Raw genomic sequence first — 19,198 nt, 5'->3', positions numbered from 1 at the left:
CGACCCCGTCCCAAAAAAAAGGTCGGGGATTTCGTGTTGGGGATTTGGGGACTACGTGGTGGGGAATGCTTTTTCTTTTTTTTTTTTTTTTTTTTTTTTTTTTGTTGAAACACATTTTTTTAGGGGTCACACGCACTGCGGAAAATATTTATTGCATTAAATGAAAGGATCCAAAACTGAAAATGACACTTTATTTGGGGTGTTATCCGCATAAAAAATCAGTTTAAGCTGCTCTTGTTATCATTAAATTGTATTATTTTCTTTTCGTGAAGTGTGCAGTTCACGGTTGCCATTTTGGTCTATTTGGACAAAAAATGTTCCCTTCCTACCCCATTTGGTCCGATGGTGTTGGCAAACACACTGTCGGTAATTGTTGATGAAACTACCGACTTATGAAAAAAATTCTTATTTTATAATAATAATAACTAGGATCGCCTGTGGTCGAAATTCGACCAACTTGTCTATGCATCCAGTGTTGGGGGTAGTGCAATAATACGTTAATAGTTGAGCAGTGAGTGGAAATATAGCAAACTGGTCTAACTTACTTAAAGTTCTCATTAAAATTTTGAGTTTGATCTAAGACGTTATACTTGAAAGGTACTTGGAAACAGGGGCTTGAAGTATTCGATTTAAATAAATGAACACTCGCACTTTAGTTTAAACATTTAATGAGTTAGTTAATAAAAATATTAATATGGAATTTAATAATGTTTAAATGTATGTAAATTAGGACTGATACGCCTTGCGCGGCGTACACTCTCGTCGGCTGCTCGTCACTTACTACTGCTTAGACCAAAACAGAGTTGCCACCCTTACAGTTCGGCCTTTCCTGATAATGCGGAAAGTCCCCGTGACGCTTCTGTTAAATCTTCGCCGTCTTCAATATCGCTGTTATCTTGGCCCTCATATAATTGTGGTAGAGTACACCATGGCTTAATTTTATCGCTAGCGTAAACGGAGGAGTATTGACGTTGGGTTCTTTTAGACCCAGGAATATCTCGTACAACGTAGCGGTCGTTATTTGATATTCTAACTATTTGGAATGTTCCCTTGTACCGGGGTTCTAATTTACGTGACGTACCAGTACTTGGAGCTTCGTATTCTACAACTACCAGATCGTTGACTTTATACTTGGTTGGAGTTGCATGTTTTTGGTCAAATCTCTGCTTACTTTTTATGCGCTCTCGTACTATACGGTCTGCTGCCGTTGCTCGTAGTTCGTCTATATTGTCTGTAGTTGAATCATCATGTTTTAATGCCAGGACAATCTTATTTTGGAGGACATCGCGTGGTCGAAAACCGAAGAGTAACTTTGCGGTGTACACAACGTTGTTTTGTTTTTCATACTATTGAGGCACCATTGTAAATTTCGAAGCGATTCGTCCCAGCGTTTATCTTTGGTTACGGTTGGCAAAAGCATTGACAAAATGGTTCGATTACAACGCTCAACCAACCCGTTGGCTTGTCGAGTTCTCACTGCGTTAGCTATATGCTTAATGTCGTTGTCTTTGCAGAAACGTTCAAACTCTTTGGAAGTATATGCGGTTCCACGATCGGAAGTAATGCGCTCAGGCATACCCACGATACTGATGTCTTTTAATACGTCGATTACGTGTTTAGTTGCAGTACTTTTTACAGCTCGTATAATGACGAATCGTGTAAACGCGTCGATTATAACCAGTATATGTTCATTACGTCTTGCGCTCTTCGGAAATGGACCAAGGTGATCTACGTGCACCGTTTTAAATGGTATGGGCTCCACTTCGCCCACGTGTAACTCACCCTCTTTCATACCCCCTGGAACTTTGTTGTATGTGCACTCGATGCACGTCTTAAGGTATGACTTAACGTAGTTTCGCATGCGAGCAAACCACATATGCTCACCAATGCGTGGTATTTTGACTTTGTCGGTTCGCAATGATGCCGTTTCAATTTCACGCGGTTCTTCAACAGGAGAACGGCTCAACGCATCTATATGCGCCATTCGCTGCCCACTGTAATGCTCAATATCAGGATCATAATCCTGAATCCGCGACCACCACCGTGCGATTCTTGGCACCAATTCACGTTTTTTCATTGTTGTCGTTATTGCGCTACAATCGGTAATTAATTTTATTCGTTTCCCGTAAATGTAGTACCGAAATCTTTCGATGGTTTCGACTACCGCTAGCGTCTCAAGCTCGTAGCTGTGATACTTTTTCTCCGCGTCTGTGGTCGCCCGACTATAATATACGACAGGTTTCCAATATTCATTTTCTTTTTGTAATAACACGCCCGCAAGCCCGATTGAACTCGCGTCAGTATGTACTTGATGTTCTGCATCAACTCGAAATGCAGTCATCATAGGTCGAGAAACTAAAATATTTTTAAGTTTATTAAATGCGTTTTGTTGATTTTCCGCCCATACGAATGGCTCGTTTTTACGTAAAAGTCGATTTAATGGCGCAGCTATTAGTGCGTATCCCGGGACAAATTTACGAAAGTAACCGCTAAGCCCGAGAAACTGCCTTACTTCGGGTACGTTTGTTGGCGTTTTATAATCACGTATGGATAAAGTTTTCGCGAGACCAGGTGCAATACCGTCCGGGGTTAACTTGTGACCCAAGAACTCGATTGTGTTTTTCAAAAATTCACATTTTTGTATATTTAACGTAACGTTTGCTTCGCGAATAGCGCTGAGTACTCGTTGCAATTTTTCATACATCTCGTTTACCGTTTGGCTACCGATTAAAATGTCATCCATATAGTTCATCATATCATCACATTTGACACGTTCTTTTATTTTAGCAATTAAGCGCTGAAATACTACCGGCGCGTTTTTAAGTCCGAAAGGCATCCTCTTGAACTCGAATAACCCCTCCGTAGTTACGAATGCGGTGTATTTTTGACTGTCTTCGGCAATTGGTATTTGATAATACCCACTATTTAAGTCTAATACCGTGAAATAAACGTATTTCTTTGCACTTTGTAGTTGTTCCTCAATATTTGGCATTGGGAAAATTTCTTTATTCATATGCTGATTGAGTCGCCTAAAATCAACACACAATCGCTCACTACCATTTTTCTTTTTAACTAAGATCATCGGACTGGCATATTCCGAATTTGATTTGCCTATAATGTCAGCCGCTAAAAGTTCATTAACCATATCCGCTATTATTTGCTTTTTAGGTTCGGGAACCCTAAATGGTTTTTGCGCTATCGGAATATTAGTATCTAAATTTAACTTCATTTCAACCAAATCGTTTTACCTATCTCACGTACATTTGTTGAGAAAACATCTGCGTAGTTATTCAACAACTCAGTTAGTTCAGTTTTTACATTTATATCGTCAACTCCGCACTTGATATTGTCGATATTAAATTTATTTTCGTTCGCAAATGTTATTGGCCCGTCTACGATAACCGCACGCATATCATTAAAAATGTTTTGCCCTAATAACAAATCTGCTGATAAGAGCTCGTCGTCAACAACATATAATAGGGGGACTCATGATAGCATATAAACTTATAAGGTGTAAAATTATATCCATTTACACACGCGGTTATATGAACGCACCTAGTAATACTCTTGATAAAATTGATTGTTTTTCAGCTGTATTATTTCCAAAAAAAATTTTTTTGATTGTTATACAAATTAAAAAATACCAAGATTAAGTGAAAAATCAAAACTAAAACGCCTTTACTCGCTGATGTTGGATATTTTTGATGAAAATGCCGTCTGTAATGTCTGCAAGGTTGCATTCCTTTGAGTTTACCGCGTTTACACAATGAAGTGTGCGCGTAAATTTATACAAATTGTGTAAATGATTTTTCATACAAAATTTGACAGTTCGTGCGTAAACTAGATAAATTTAGACGTTTACACACTTTATAAGGCATTTATACGGTTACATGAGTCCCCCTAATGTTACTAATCGTTTTAGATTTTCAATTTGTAAATCAACATGAATCTTTGCATGTGCATATATAACACCTCCGCAAAACCCACTAATTTTTAATACACATTTTTCTTTTTCGCAATTTACCTTATTTGTTAAACAACATCAAGATGATTTTGCATAGATGCAATTAGTTTTTGAGCGGCTTCGTCTGGTATCTTATGTCTTTCTTCGACAAGAGTAGTTTTTAGATCGGTAATCTTACTAATCTGCCTTTGCCGTGTAGCTGATTCCGAAATTGAACACAAATTTTCAATGGCATTTAAGGCGGGGGTTGTGGAAGTGGATTCATGAGATGTGGACCAGAGATCTGCTTTCAGTACTAACAAAATTAGTGCACTTAGTCATGAGCCAAAAAATTGTGTCTAAATGTGTACTTAGTCAAGTACCGACAAATACTATGAGTGATTAGCACATAAAATAGAAAATACATACGAGTGCCCCGTGCCACATAAGTCTCATACATATATGACATTGTTGAGTATAAACTGATTTCATAGTCGCTTTAACTCAGTAGCACTTTGATTTCGTGTAATACACTGTATACTTCGTTAATCATCGTTTTACTTTGGCGCTGTATTCAGTTTAGTTTCGTGTACATCGTTGTGTTGCTAGCGTCAGAAGGCTGATATTGCACTATTAGTCTTTTTTATTCCAATTAGTGTTTTCGTATAACACAGTTGACTTTCTTGCTCAATAAGTCAATTGAGTACTGAACTGGTTCGTGGCTTATGAGCGGTTATTCATTTTACGAAGCATGCCTATGTAAATGTGTGTTAGTGGATATAAGTGCTTGATATTCTTTGTTTGCATACGCACTAATACTAATTTTTTGGTTAGTCCAATAATAACCTTAAAAGATGAATAATTGCAGCTCACTGGTGTGGACAGTTCCACAGTACCCATACCTGCAAAATCCCGGCACAATCCTGAATATGTGTTAAGGATATTTGCCTTGGTTATTGCGAAATCGATCAAGGTTAAATAAAAATGTTTGTCCATTGTACCATTAAAGAAAATTATTTTGCCAACTCCAGAGGCAGCCAAGTAGGCCCAAACCCATCACACTTCCACCGCCATACCATACAGGTGCCTTCAATTTTTTATTTTTGAGCTCTGTATTTGCTGAGGGTGGGGCCGCGTGTAGAAGTCCACGAAAGTGGGAAAAGCTTCTGACCGCCATTCACATGGGAATGGCCAGAGCGATTCTTTTGCATGGGGTTCAAGCAGATCACTACTACCGGTCCTTTGCGGCCAAGTATCCTCTGGGTAGCCGCTAAACATCCTGATGTGAGAAGGCGACAACCTGGCTAGGCCACTCTGACATAATCGGTTTAAGGGCTAGCCGGGGGGAGATCTCATCGGCAGTGTCTGTACACCTCTAGGTGCGGCTGCAAGCGGGCGTCTGTCTTGGGCGTCTGTCGAGCCGGTTGCTTCGCTATATAAACGTGCCAAGTAATATTTTCACCCCCGTTGAGCGGGTTGTGCGCTGGGCTTGGGACCCGCCACGTAAAACCATACTCCAAAGAAATATAACAACAAGCCTCGGATAAATACACTCTATATTGATAACGACCATGGCAAACGTTGGAAGGACAATGAATTGAGGGTATGCACCTGGAACGTCCGCTCCCTGAATGGAATTGGTGCAGATGCCCGGCTGGTTGATGTCCTCGTCAAAGCAAAATCTGACATCACAGCCATCCAAGAAATGCGTTGGACGAAGCAAGGAAGAAAGAAGATCAAAAATTGTGACATATATTGGAGTGGCAATACGAATAAGCGCAGTTTCGGCGTCGGATTCGTGGTGGGAGAGAGACTTTGTCGCCAAGTGCTGGCGTTCACGCCTGTGGACGAGCGTCTCGCCGCTATCCGAATAAAAGCAAAATTTTTTAATATATCATTCATCGGAAAGTTCAGCCTACACAATGAAACTTCTCCTAATGGACTGAGGCTGATTGATTTTGCCGGTGCTCGAAACATGGTCATATCCAGCACGAGGTTCATGCATAAAAAGATACATCAAGCTACATGGCTGTGTCCTGATCGAAATACTCGCAATCAGATCGATTACGTTGTGATAGGCGGACGGCATGCCTCCAGTGTTTTAGATGTGCGCACGATCCGAGGACCTAACATCGACTCGGACCATTATCTCGTTGCAGCCAAAATACGCACCCGCCTCAACGCGGCTAAAACCAAGGAACAAAAAACAAAAGGAAAGCTAGACGTCGAAAAGCGTCAATCACAACAGACTGCCAATGATTTCGCAACTCGACTCTCACACCTGCTCTCTGAGAACACAATTCATTCTGAAGGAATACAGGAGCAGTGGGAGCATATCTCCAAAGCACTTCGTACTGCCGCCGAGGAAAAAATTGGTTACCGGCGGCCACAAAAGAACAACTGGTACGATGAAGAATGCCGTGTTGCAACCGAAAGAAAAGACGCTGCCTACAGGGCTACGTTAAAAGCGAGCGCGACAAGAGGAGTGTGTGAACGCTATCGTGAGTTGAAAAGGGAAGCGAGACGCCTTTTCAGGAAGAAAAAAGCAGAAGCAGAAAGGCGTGAGTGCGAGGAGCTTGAGCTGCTAGCCACCAGGAATAACGCCCGAAAATTCTACCAAAAAATACGGCGACAGACGGAAGGTTTTAAGACCGGGGCAAACTCCTGTAGGAATGAAAACGGCGACCTTGTAACTGATGTCCAGAGAGTGCTTAGATTATGGAGGTAATACTTCTCTGCTCTCCTAAATGGAGGCAGCAATTCACCGCGCAGAGATTAAGAACCCGATCCCGCAATCGATGATGATGGAATATATGTCCCCCCGCCCGATATGACGAAGTTAGAATAACAATAACCAGATTGAAAAACAACAATGCCGTGGGCGCTGATGGATTGCCTGCGGAGCTATTCAAGTTCGGCGGCGAGGAGTTGGTAAGGCGCATGCAGCAGCTTCTTAGCAAAATATGGGCGGACGAAAGCATGCCCGACGGTTGGGACCTAAGTGTTCTTTGCCCAGTCCACAAGAAGGGGGACACTGCAAAATGCACCAACTATCGTGGAATCAGCCTTCTTAATATCGCATATAAGGTCCTTTCAAGTGTATTGTGCGAAAGATTGAAGCCCACCGTGAACCGGCTGATTGGACCTTATCAGTGCGGCTTCAGACCTGGTAAATCTACCATCGACCAGATTTTCACAACGCGCCAAATCTTGGAAAAAACCCGTGAAAAGAGAATCGACACACATCACCTCTTCGTCGACTTTAAAGCCGCCTTCGACAGCAATAAAAGGAGCTGCCTATATGCCGCTATGTCTGAATTTGGTTTCCCCGCAAAACTTATACGGCTGTGCAAAATGACGTCGAGCAACACCATCAGCTCAGTCAGAATTGGGAAGGACCTATCCGAGCCGTTCGAAACTAAACGAGGTTTCAGACAGGGTGACCCCCTATCGTGCGATTTCTTTAATTTGATGCTGGAGAAAATTATACTAGCTGCAGAACTTAACCGCACTGGAACAATATACTATAAAAGCGTGCAATTCCTGGCATTTGCTGATGACATTGATATCATCGGCCTAAACACCCGCGCTGTTAATTCTGCTTACTCCAAACTGGAAAAAGAAGCGGTAAAGATGGGTTTGATGGTGAATGAGGACAAAACGAAGTACCTGCTGTCATCCATCACAGAGTCAGCGCATATGCGCCCTGGCAACCACGCTAATGTTGGCAGCCATAATTTCGAAATAGTAAAAGACTTCAATTGAAAAGTAAAGTCCTCTCTTGGCGAACAAAAATCATACTCTACAAGTCACTTATCGTACCCGTCCTGCTATATGGGGCAGAAGCATGGACCATGACAACAGCAGATGAAGCGGCTTTGGCAGTGTTCGAGAGAAAAGTTCTTCGAAAGATTTATGGACCTCTACGCGTTGGCGATGGCAAGTACCGAAGAAGATTTAATGATGAGCTGTACGAGCTATACGTAGACATCAACATAGTCCAGCGAATTAAAACGCAGCGGCTGCGCTGGCTAGGCCATGTTATGCGAATGAAAGATGATGATCCGTCCAAGAAAGTGTTTCTATCGGAACCCGCCTATGGAAGCAGATGTAGAGGGCGGCCCCCACTCCGTTGGAAGGACCAGGTGGAAAACGATTTAAACTCCCTTGGTGTGACCAATTGGCGCCGGTTGGCGGAGCGAAGGAGCGACTGGTGCGCCTTGTTGGACGGCCATAACCGTTTAGACGGTTAAGCGCCAATTAAGTAAGTAAGTAAGTATTTGATTTACACCTCACTTTAATCATGCCATATAAGCCATATATAAAACTATTGATACAGAGATGATACGTGCGGTGTTAAGCAATTGCAGAGCTCAAAAATGAAATTTTGAAGGCAACTGTATGGTATGGCGGTGGAAGTGTGATGGGCTTGGGCCTACTTGGCTGCTTCTGGAGTTGGCAAAATAACTTTCTTTGGTGCCACAATGGACAAAAATTTGTATTTAACGTTACGAATGGCAATTTGTTGCGAATCGTCCCTAATTTAGGTGTACGTGATCTATTTCGTAATAACCAAGGTAAATACCCTTAACACATATCCAGGATTGTGCCAGGATTGTGGAGGCATGGGTGATATGGAACTGTTCACACCTCATGAATCCACTTCCACAATCTCTCGCCTTAAATGCCATTGAAAATTTGTGGTCAATTTTGGAATCGGCTACACTGCAAAGGCAGATTAGTAAGATTAGCGATTTAAAAACTACTCTTGTCGAAGAAAGGCATAAGGAACCACCCGAAGCCGCTCAAAACCTAATTGCATCTATGAAAAATCATCTTGAAGATGTTGTTTAACAAAAAGGTGATCATACGAGGTACCAAACTAAATAAAAAGTAGTTTTTTCTAAGGCAGGGCACAGTGCACCAAATAAGCTGTGACCTTAGTTTTTGAGATAATTTTAGTTTTTATTAAATAATTAGCACAAACGTGCAAGCGCGAGAAAATTAAGTATTTCTTCGAATAGGAGCATAGTTTTATTAAAAGTGTGCATTTGAATTTTTTTGATACCGCCACTAGTTTCCTTTCTATATAGCTCAACAATTTTGTTCTATAGCTGCACGAAATAAGCTGTGAGCCACTGTGATGTTACTAATATTCGTCACAATATGTAATATGTAAGTGTGAAACAAGACGAAAATTTCAAATTGAATAGAGGATACCTTCATAAAAAATTGAATAAAAATATAAAAAAACAAGTAAGGAAGGCTAAGTTCGGGTGTAACCGAACATTACATACTCAGCTGAGAGCTTTGGAGACAAAATAAGGGAAAATCACCATGTAGGAAAATGAACCTAGGGTAACCCTGGAATGTGTTTGTATGACATGGGTATCAAATGGAAGGTATTAAAGAGTATTTTAAAAGGGAGTGGGCCATAGTTCTAAAGGTGGACCAGGGGTGACTCTAGAATGTGTTTTTACGATATGGGTATCAAATGAAAGGTGGTAATGAGTATTATAAAAGCGAGTGATCCTTAGTTCTATAGGTGGACGCCTTTTCGAGATATCGCCATAAAGGTGGACCAGGGGTTACTCTAGAATGTGTTTGTACGATATGGGTATCAAATGAAAGGTGTTAATGAGTATTTTAAAAGGGAGGGCCTTAGTTCCATAGGTGGACGTCTTTTCGAGATATCACAATAAAGATGGACCAGGGGCGACTCTAGAATATATTTGTACGATATGGGTATCAAATGAGTATTTTAAAAGGGAGTGATCCTTAGTTCCATATGTGGACGCCGTTTCGAGACATCGCCATAAAGGTGGACCAGGGGTGACTCTAGAATGTGTTTGTACGATATGGGTATCAAATGAAAGGTGTTAATGAGTATTTTAAAAGGGAGTGGGTCTTAGTTCTATAGATGAAAGCCTTTTCGAGATATCGCCATAAATATGGACCAGCGGTGACTCTATAATGTGTTTGTACGATATGGGTATCAAATTAAAGGTATTAATGATGGTTTTAAAAGGGGTTGTGGTAGTTGTATATGTGAAGGCGTTTTCGAGATATCGACCAAAATGTGGGCCAGGGTGAACATCATCTGTCGGGTACCGCTAATTTATTTATATATGTAATACCACGAACAGTACTCCTGCCAAGATTCCAAGGGCTTTTGATTTCGCCTTACAGAACTTTTTCATTTTCTTCTTCTTAATATGGTAGGGGTCACACCCATTTTACAAAGTTTTTTCAAAAGTTATTTTTTGCGTCAATAAACCAATCAAATTACCATGTTTCATCCCTTTTTTCGTGTTTGGTATAGAATTATGGCATTTTTTTCATTTTTAGTAATTTTCGATTTCGAAAAAGTGGGCGCGGTTATAGCCGGATTTCGTCCATTTTTTGTACCAAGATAAAGTGAGCTCAGGTAAGTACGTGGACCAAGTTTAGTAAAGATAAAAAAATAAAAAAATAAATGTAAGGCGCGATAACCTCCGAAGAGATCTAAGGCCGAGCTTCTCTTCCAATTTGCGTCGTGCTCCTCTTGATTTTTCCCTACAAATTGGCTGGACGGGACCTACATGTTTTATGCCGACTCCGAACGGCATCTGCAAGGCAGATGAGTTTTCACTGAGAGCTTTTCATGGCAGAAATACAATCGGAGCGCTTGCCAGACACTGCCGAGGGGCGACCCCGATTAGAAAAATTTTCTTCTAATTGAAAAAGGCTTATTTCTAAAATTCTGATGTTGCTTTGCCCGGGAGTTGAACCCAGGGCATACGGTGTGATAGGCGGAGCACGCTACCATCACACCACGGTGGCCGCTTAGTAAAGATATATCGGGTTTTGCTCAAGTTATCGTGTTAGCGGCCGCGGGAAAGGACAGACGGACGACTGTGTATAAAAAACGGGCGTGGCTTCAACCGATTTCGCCCATTTTCACAGAAAATAGTTACCGTCATAGAATCTATGCCCCTACCAAATTTCAGAAGGATTGGTAAATTTGTGTTCGACTTATGGCATTAAAAGTATTCCAGACAAATTAAACGAAAAAGGGCGGAGCCACGCCCACTTTGAAATTTTCTTTTATTTTTGTATTTTGGTTGCACCATATCATTACTGGAGTTGAATGTTGACATAATTTACTTATATACTGTAAAGATATTAACTTTTTTTTTAATTTGACTTTAAAAGATTTTTTTTTAAGTGGGCGTGGTCGTTCTCCGATTTTGCTAAGTTTTCTTATGCATACGTATAGTAACAGGGGTAATGTTCCTGCCAAATTTCATCATGATACCTTCAACGACTGCCAAATTACAGCTTGCAAAACTTCTAAATTACTTTCTTTTAAAAGTGGGCGGTGCCACGCCCATTGTCCAAAAATTTACTAATTTTCTATTCTGCGCCATAAGTTCAACTCACCTACCAAGTTTCATAGCTTTATCCATCTTTGGTAATGAATTATCGCACTTTTTCGATTTTTCGAAATTTTCGATATCGAAAAAGTGGGCGTGGTTATAGTCCGATATCGTTCATTCTAAATAGCGATCTGAGATGAGTTCCCAGGAACCTACATACCAAATTTCATCAAGATACCTCCAAATTTACTCAAGTTATCGTGTTAACGGACAGACGGAGGACCGACGGACGGTCATGGCTCAATCAAATTTTTTTTCGATACTGATGATTTTGATATATGGAAGTCTATATCTATATCGATTCCTTTATACCTGTACAACCAACCGTTATGCAATCAAAGTTAATATACTATGTGAGCTCTGCTCAACTGAGTATAATAATAAATTACTTAAGGTGCATAAAATTAAGTGAAGTGAAAACTAGTTCCATATAAAAACGCAATAAGTGCACTTATACTATATACAAACACACACCAAATAAGCTGTGAGCCACTGTGATGTTACTAATATTAGTCACAATATGTAATATGTAAGTGTGACACAAGACGAAAATTTCAAATTGAATAGAGGATACCTTCATAAAAAATTTAATAAAAATATAAAAAAACAAGTCAGGAAGGCTAAGTTCGGGTGTAACCGAACATTACATACTCAGCTGAGAGGTTTGGAGACAAAATAAGGGAAAATTCACCATGTAGGAAAATGAACCTAGGGTAACCCTGGAATGTGTTTGTATGACATGGGTATCAAATGGAAGGTATTAAAGAGTATTTTAAAAGGGAGTGGGCCATAGTCCTAAAGGTGGACAAGGGGTGACTCTAGAATGTGTTTTTACGATATGGGTATCAAATGAAAGGTGGTAATGAGTATTATAAAAGCGAGTGATCCTTAGTTCTATAGGTGGACGCCTTTTCGAGATATCGCCATAAAGGTGGACCAGGGGTTACTCTAGAATGTGTTTGTACGATATGGGTATCAAATGAAAGGTGTTAATGAGTATTTCAAAAGTGAGTGGGCCTTAGTTCTATAGGTGGACGCCTTTTAGAGATATTGCCATAAAGGTGGGCCAGGGGTGACTCTAGAATGTGTTTGTACGATATGGGTATTAAATGGAAGGTGTTAATGCGTATTTTAAAAGCGAGTGATCCTTAGTTCCATAGGTGGACGCCGTTTCGAGACATCGCCATAAAGGTGAACCAGTGGTGACTCTAGAATGTGTTTGTACGATATGGGTATCAAATGAAAGGTGTTAATGAGTATTTTAAAAGGGAGTGGGCCATAGTTCTAAAGGTGGATCAGGGGTGACTCTAGAATGTGTTTTTACGATATGGGTATCAAATGAAAGGTGGTAATGAGTATTTTAAAAGGGAGTGATCCTTAGTTCCATAGGTGGACGCCGTTTCGAGACATCGCCATAAAGGTGGGCCAGTGGTGACTCTAGAATGTGTTTGTACGATATGGGTATCAAATGAAAGATGTTAATGAGTATTTTAAAAGGGAGTGGGCCTTAGTTCTATGGGTGGACGCCTTTTCGAGATATCGCCATAAATGTGTACCAGGGGTGACTCTATAATGTGTTGGTACGATATGGATATCAAATTAAAGGTATTAATGAGGGTTTTAAAAGGGGTGGTGGTAGTTGTATATGTGAAGGCGATTTCGAGATATCGAACAAAATGTGGACCAGGGTGACCCAGAACATCATCTGTCGGGTACCGATAATTTATTTATATATGTAATACCGCGAACAGTATTCCTGCCAAGATTCCAAGGGCTTTTGATTTCGCCTTACAGAACTTTTTCATTTTCTTCTACTTAATATGGTAGGTGTCACACCCATTTTACAAAGTTTTTTCTAAAGTTATTTTTTGCGTCAATAAACCAATCAAATTACCATGTTTCATCCCTTTTTCGTGTTTGGTATAGAATTATGGCATTTTTTTCATTTTTAGTAATTTTCGATTTCGAAAAAGTGGGCGCGGTTATAGTGGGATTTCGTTCATTTTTTGCACCAAGATAAAGTGAGTTCAAATAAGTACGTGGACTAAGTTCAGTAAAGATATATCGGTTTTTGCTCAAGTTATGGTGTTAACGGCCGAGGGGAAGGACAGACGGAAGACTGTGTATAAAAACTGGGCGTGCCTTCAAACCGATTTCGCCCACTTTCACAGCAAATAGTTAACGTCATAGAATCTATGCCCCTACCAAATTTCGGAAGGATTGGTAAATTTTTGTTCGACTTATGGCATTAAAAGTATTCTAGACAAAGTAAACGAAAAAGGGCGGAGCCACGCCCATTTGAAATTTTCTTTTATTTTTGTATTTTGTTGCACCATATCATTACTGGAGTTGAATGTTGGCATAATATACCTATATACTGTAAAGATATTAATTTTTTTCTAAATTTGACTTTAAAAAATTTTTTTTTTTAAGTGGGCGTGGTCGTTCTCCGATTTTGCTAAGTTTTCTTATGCATACATATAGTAATAGGAGTAATGTTCCTGCCAAATTTCATCATAATATCTGCAACGACTGCCCAATTACAGCTTGCAAAACTTCCAAATTACTTTCTTTTAAAAGTGGGCGGTGCCACGCCCATTGTACAAAACTTTACTAATTTTCTATTCTGCGCCATAAGTTCAACTCAGCCACCAAGTTTCATCGCTTTATCCATTTTTGGTAATGAATTATCGCACTTTTTCGATTTTTAGAAATTTTCGATATAGAAAAAGTGGGCGTGGTTATAGTCCGATATCGTTCATTTTAAATAGCGATCTGAGATGAGTGACCAGGAACCTACATACCAAATTTCATCAAGATACCTCAAAATTTACTCAAGTTATCGTGTTAACGGGCAGACGGACGGACGGACGGACGGACGGACATGGCTCAATCAAATTTTTTTTCGATACTGATGATTTTGGTATATGGAAGTCTATATCTATATCGATTCCTTTATACCTGTACAACCAACCGTTATGCAATCAAAGCTCTGCTCAACTGAGTATAATAATAAATTACTTAACCCTAGAACGGTAAACATGGCCTATCAGGCGCATATATATTTTTTTTTCGATATTTCCGAATCGCTCATTCCTAGCAAAGCATGCGTTCGTGCCAACACAGTTAGTGCTGAGCGAACTTGTGTGAAGTAGTGTTTTGCTTTTGCTCCGTTGCGCTTCTGAAATATATGTATGTGCGTCGCCTGCGAGGCACTCTTTAGCAATAAAGGTAATTTTCTTTGTAGGCTTTTATTTGCGTATTTTTTTGTTTGTTGCTAAAAGTTAGGGCTTGTATATAATTTTATAGTTTTTGAGATGGCTACTTCTGAAGTGCAACTAATAAAATGGCTGGAGGAGATATCGCTAGATGGAAGTGAGTTGGAGGACAACTTAGAAGTAGATTTCGATTCGGATGACAGTTTGGCTGACCCCACTTACGTAGCAGATTCAGACGATGACGTGCAAAATATAGTTGTATCTAATAGAAGTTATGCCAACGAGCAATCTAAACCTACTCATGTTCCGGAAGCTGTAGATATAGGAAGATTGCGAAATAGAGAGCAACTAGCTGGTGAGAGTCGGATAATGGTGCATCGGTTATAAGGGGTAAGAATAATTATATTTGGTCCACTGGACCGTCTTCGTCAAATAAAGGTATCGAACAGAACTCCTTCGAGAAACATAGTTCATATTATGCCTGGGCCAAAAGAAGGAGCCAAAGGCATAGTAGATCCCTTGAAATGTTTTGAGTTATTTTTTACCTCAGATTTGATGAACGAGGTACTTTTGCGCACTAACGAATATATAGACCAAGCAGCTAGAAATTATAAAATACAGAGTACTACTACATCACAGGTTACAAAAGAGGAGCTTCGTTCCCTTCTTGGTATATTTGTATTGAGCGGTGCGCTAAAAAATAATCACTTATCAAGTAATGAGCTGTTTGATCCTACGATTTGTGGATCACAAAATTTAGCTGCTATGAGTTGTAAACGATTTGAGTTTCTTGTGAAGTTTCTGCATTTCGATGACCGTAACACTAGAGATGACAGAAAAAAAACCGATAAGTTTGCTCCTATTCGAAATATTTGGGAGCTTTTTATTAAACAATGTAGAGATCTGTATAAACCAGGTTCATACGTGACAATAGATGAGCAACTTTTGGCGTTCAGGGGACGTTGTCCATTCCGCATGTATATTCCTAATATGCCGGCCAAATATGGAATAAAGATCGTTTTGGTGTGTGATATAAGATCCAAGTATATGATTGATGCCTCACCATACTTGGGTAAAAAAACCGGTATAACCATAAATGAACCATTGGGCTCTTACTATTGCAAGCTGCTAACAAAGACAATACATGGGACAAATCGTAATTTAACTTCCGATAACTGGTTTACTTCTATACCGCTAGCTGAGCAATTGCTTAAACCACCCTACAACTTAACTCTCATTGGAACAATTCGAAATAATAAACAGGAAATTCCAGCAAAATTCAAACATAATTCATCACGCGGTGTTGGAACATATCTTTTTGGATTCCATGAAAAGCTCACTCTTGTTAGCTACAAGCCAAAGCCTCAAAAGACTGTTCTTTTGCTTTGTACGATGCACGACAAGCCTTCCGTTGACCCCGTTTCCGGTAAGCCAGTAATAATTCAATCACATAATGAAACAAAAGGTGCTGTGGACACATTCAATCAGATGTGTGGTCACTCAAGCTGTAGCCGTAAAACCAAGCGTTGGCCACTTTGCATGTTTTACGGAATGTTGAATATGGCCCTACTCAACAGCTATATAATCTATGTTTCCAATTGTGAAATTATGAAAACTAAGCCAATGACAAGAAGAGAATTCCTCAAAAAATTAAGCAAAGACTTGTGTAAAGACTGGTGCGCCATCCGTTTGGAGGAAAGGCCACGTATGCAAAAAAGAGTTCGTGCGGCAATAAATGTATCGATTGGTCATAATACTGACGATGATACAGACGAACCAGGAATAAAAAAGGGCAAAAGATCAAGATGCGATTTCTGTGATCCGAAGTTGAAGCGTATGAGTGTATATTACTGCGCGAAATGCAAAAAAAGTTACTGTTTAGAGCACAGATCACCGAAATGTTGGCAATGTGACGGAAAAACTAGGTGAAAAAACACACAATTTTTTTTACTGTGCACAGTTTGTTCTTACACAGAAGTTTCATATTCTTTTTTAACATGTAAAATTGATATAAGATCTATAAGCTAGAGAAGATTTACAAAATTTTCTCGAATGGAAGTTTTTTTTTTTGTTTTTTTCAAACGATCTCTTTATACCACCACTTAAAAAATGTGATCTATTTATATGACTATACAATATTTTTTAGATTAAGAAAATGAATTGTTCTTTGTTTATTTTTGTTACGAAAGATATAAGAAATATGTTTTTGCTTTTGTTTTAATAAAGCTTTGTTTTTATAAAGGTGATATAATGCGTTTTTATAAAATGCGCCTCACAGGCTATGTTTACCATTCAAGGACAAAAAATATGTTTACTATTCTAGGGTTAAAGTGCATAAAATTAAGTGAAGTGAAAACTAGTTCCATATAAAGACGCAATAAGTGCACTTATACTATGTACAAACACACACCAAATAAGCTGTGAGCCACTGTGATGTTACTAATATTCGTCAAAATATGTAATATGTAAGCGTGACACAAGACGAAAATTTGAAATTGTATAGAGGATACCTTCATAAAAAATTAAATAAAAATATAAAAAAAAAACAAGTAAGGAAGGCTAAGTTCGAGTGTAACCGAACATTACATACTCAGGTGAGAGCTTTGGAGACAAAATAATGGAAAATCACCATGTAGGAAAATGAACCTAGGGTAACCCTGGAATGTGTTTGTATATCATGGGTATCAAATGGAAGGCATTAAAGAGTATTTTAAAAGGGAGTGGGCCATAGTTCTAAAGGTGGACCAGGGGTGACTCTAGAATATGTTTTTACGATATGGGTATCAAATGAAAGGTGGTACTGAGTATTTTAAAAGGGAGTGATCCTTAGTTCCATAGGTGGACGCCGTTTCGAGACATCGCCATAAAGGTGGGCCAGTGGTGACTCTAGAATGTGTTTGTACGATATGGGTATCAAATGAAAGGTGTTAATGAGTATTTTAAAAGGCAGTGGGCCTTAGTTCTATAGGTGGAAGCCGTTTCGAGACATCGCCATAAAGGTGAACCAGGGGTGACTCTGGAATGTGTTTGTACGATATGGGTATCAAATTAAAGGTATTAATGAGGCTTTTAAAAGGGGTGGTGGTAGTTGTATATGTGAAGGCGTTTTTGAGATATCTACCAAAATGTGGACCAGGGTGACCCAGAACATCATCTGTCGGGTACCGCTAATTTATTTATATATTTAATACCACGAACAGTATTCCTGCCAAGATTCCAAGGGCTTTTGATTTCGCTTTACAGAACTTTTTCATTTTCTTCTACTTAATATGGTAGGTGTCACACCCATTTTACAAAGTTTTTTCTAAAGTTATTTTTTGCGTCAATAAACCAATCAAATTACCATGTTTCATCCCTTTTTTCGTGTTTGGATAGAATTATGGCATTTTTTCATTTTTAGTAATTTTCGATTTCGAAAAAGTGGGCGCGGTTATAGTCGGATTTCGTCCATTTTTTGTACCAAGATAAAGTGAGTTCAGGTAAGTACCGGGACTAAGCTTAGTAAAGATATATCGGATTTTTGCTGAAGTTATCGTGTTAACGGCCGAGCGGAAGGACAGACGGAAGACTGTGTATAAAAACTGGGCGTGGCTTCAACCGATTTCGCCCATTTTCACTGAAAATAGTTAACGTCATAGAATCTATGCTCCTACAAAATTTCAGAAGGATAGGTAAATTTTTGTTCGACTTATGGCATTAAAAGTATTGTAGACAAATTAAACGAAAAAGGGCGGAGCCACGCCCATTTTGAAATTTTCTTTTATTTTTGTATTTTGTTGCACCATATCATTACTGGAGTTGAATGTTGACATATTATACTTATATACTGTAAAGATATTCACTTTTTTTTTTAAATTTGACTTTAAAAAATTTTTTTTTTAAAAGTGGGCGTGGTCGTTCTCTGATTTTGCTAAGTTTTCTTATGCATACATATAGTAATACGAGTAATGTTCCTGCCAAATTTCATCATGATATCTGCAACGATTGCCCAATTACAGCTTGCAAAACTTCCAAATTACTTTCTTTTAAAAGTGGGCGGTGCCACGCCCATTGTCCAGAAATTTACAAATTTTCTAATCTTCGCCATAAGTTCAACTCACCTACCAAGTTTCATCGCTTTATCCATCTTTGATAATGAATTATCGCACTTTTTCGATTTTTCGAAATTTTCGATATCGAAAAAGTGGGCGTGGTTATAGTCCGATATCGTTCATTCTAAATAGCGATCTGAGATGAGTGCCCAGAAACCTACATACCAAATTTCATCAAGATACCTCAAAATTTACTCAAGTTATCGTGTTAACGGGCAGACGGACGGACGGACATGGCTCAATCAAATTTTTTTTCGATACTGATGATTTTGGTATATGGAAGTCTATATCTATATCGATTCCTTTATACGTGTACAACCAACCGTTATGCAATCAAAGATAATATACTCTGTGAGCTCTGCTCAACTGAGTATAATTATGCAGTGGGAAAGAAGGCAGTTTCATAAAAATCCAAAATGAAAGAAAAACAAGTAAGGAAGGCTAAGTTCGGGTGTGACCGAACATTACATACTCAGCTGAGAGCTTTGGAGACAAAATAAGGGAAAATCACCATGTAGGAAAATGAAC

General features: G+C 39.2%; 2 protein-coding genes across 10 annotated transcripts in view; one reads left to right on the top strand and one right to left on the bottom strand.

Moving 5' to 3' along the window:
• The window catches only part of bt (projectin protein bent), a 3,328,983-nt gene that overhangs the window by 2,879,811 nt on the left and 429,974 nt on the right, over positions 1–19,198 (bottom strand). The window lies entirely within an intron of this gene.
• LOC137234487 (piggyBac transposable element-derived protein 4-like) lies at positions 14,520–16,508 on the top strand. Its single transcript, XM_067757993.1, has 2 exons — positions 14,520–14,592; positions 14,671–16,508. Exon 2 carries the CDS (start codon positions 15,057–15,059, stop codon positions 16,506–16,508), a length of 1,452 nt encoding a protein of 483 aa, XP_067614094.1. The 5' UTR covers positions 14,520–14,592; positions 14,671–15,056.

The sequence above is a fragment of the Eurosta solidaginis genome, chromosome X (assembly GCF_040869045.1).
Source record: "Eurosta solidaginis isolate ZX-2024a chromosome X, ASM4086904v1, whole genome shotgun sequence".
NCBI classification, from domain to species: domain Eukaryota; kingdom Metazoa; phylum Arthropoda; class Insecta; order Diptera; family Tephritidae; genus Eurosta; species Eurosta solidaginis.
The sequence above is the reverse complement of the archived record's forward strand: the minus strand, read 5'-3'. Positions and strand labels throughout refer to the sequence as shown.

What these genes read in the sequence shown, in the direction of transcription:
- LOC137234487 (XM_067757993.1), top strand. Translation starts at nt 15,057, where the DNA reads ATGCCTGGGCCAAAAGAAGGAGCCAAAGGCATAGTAGATCCCTTGAAA.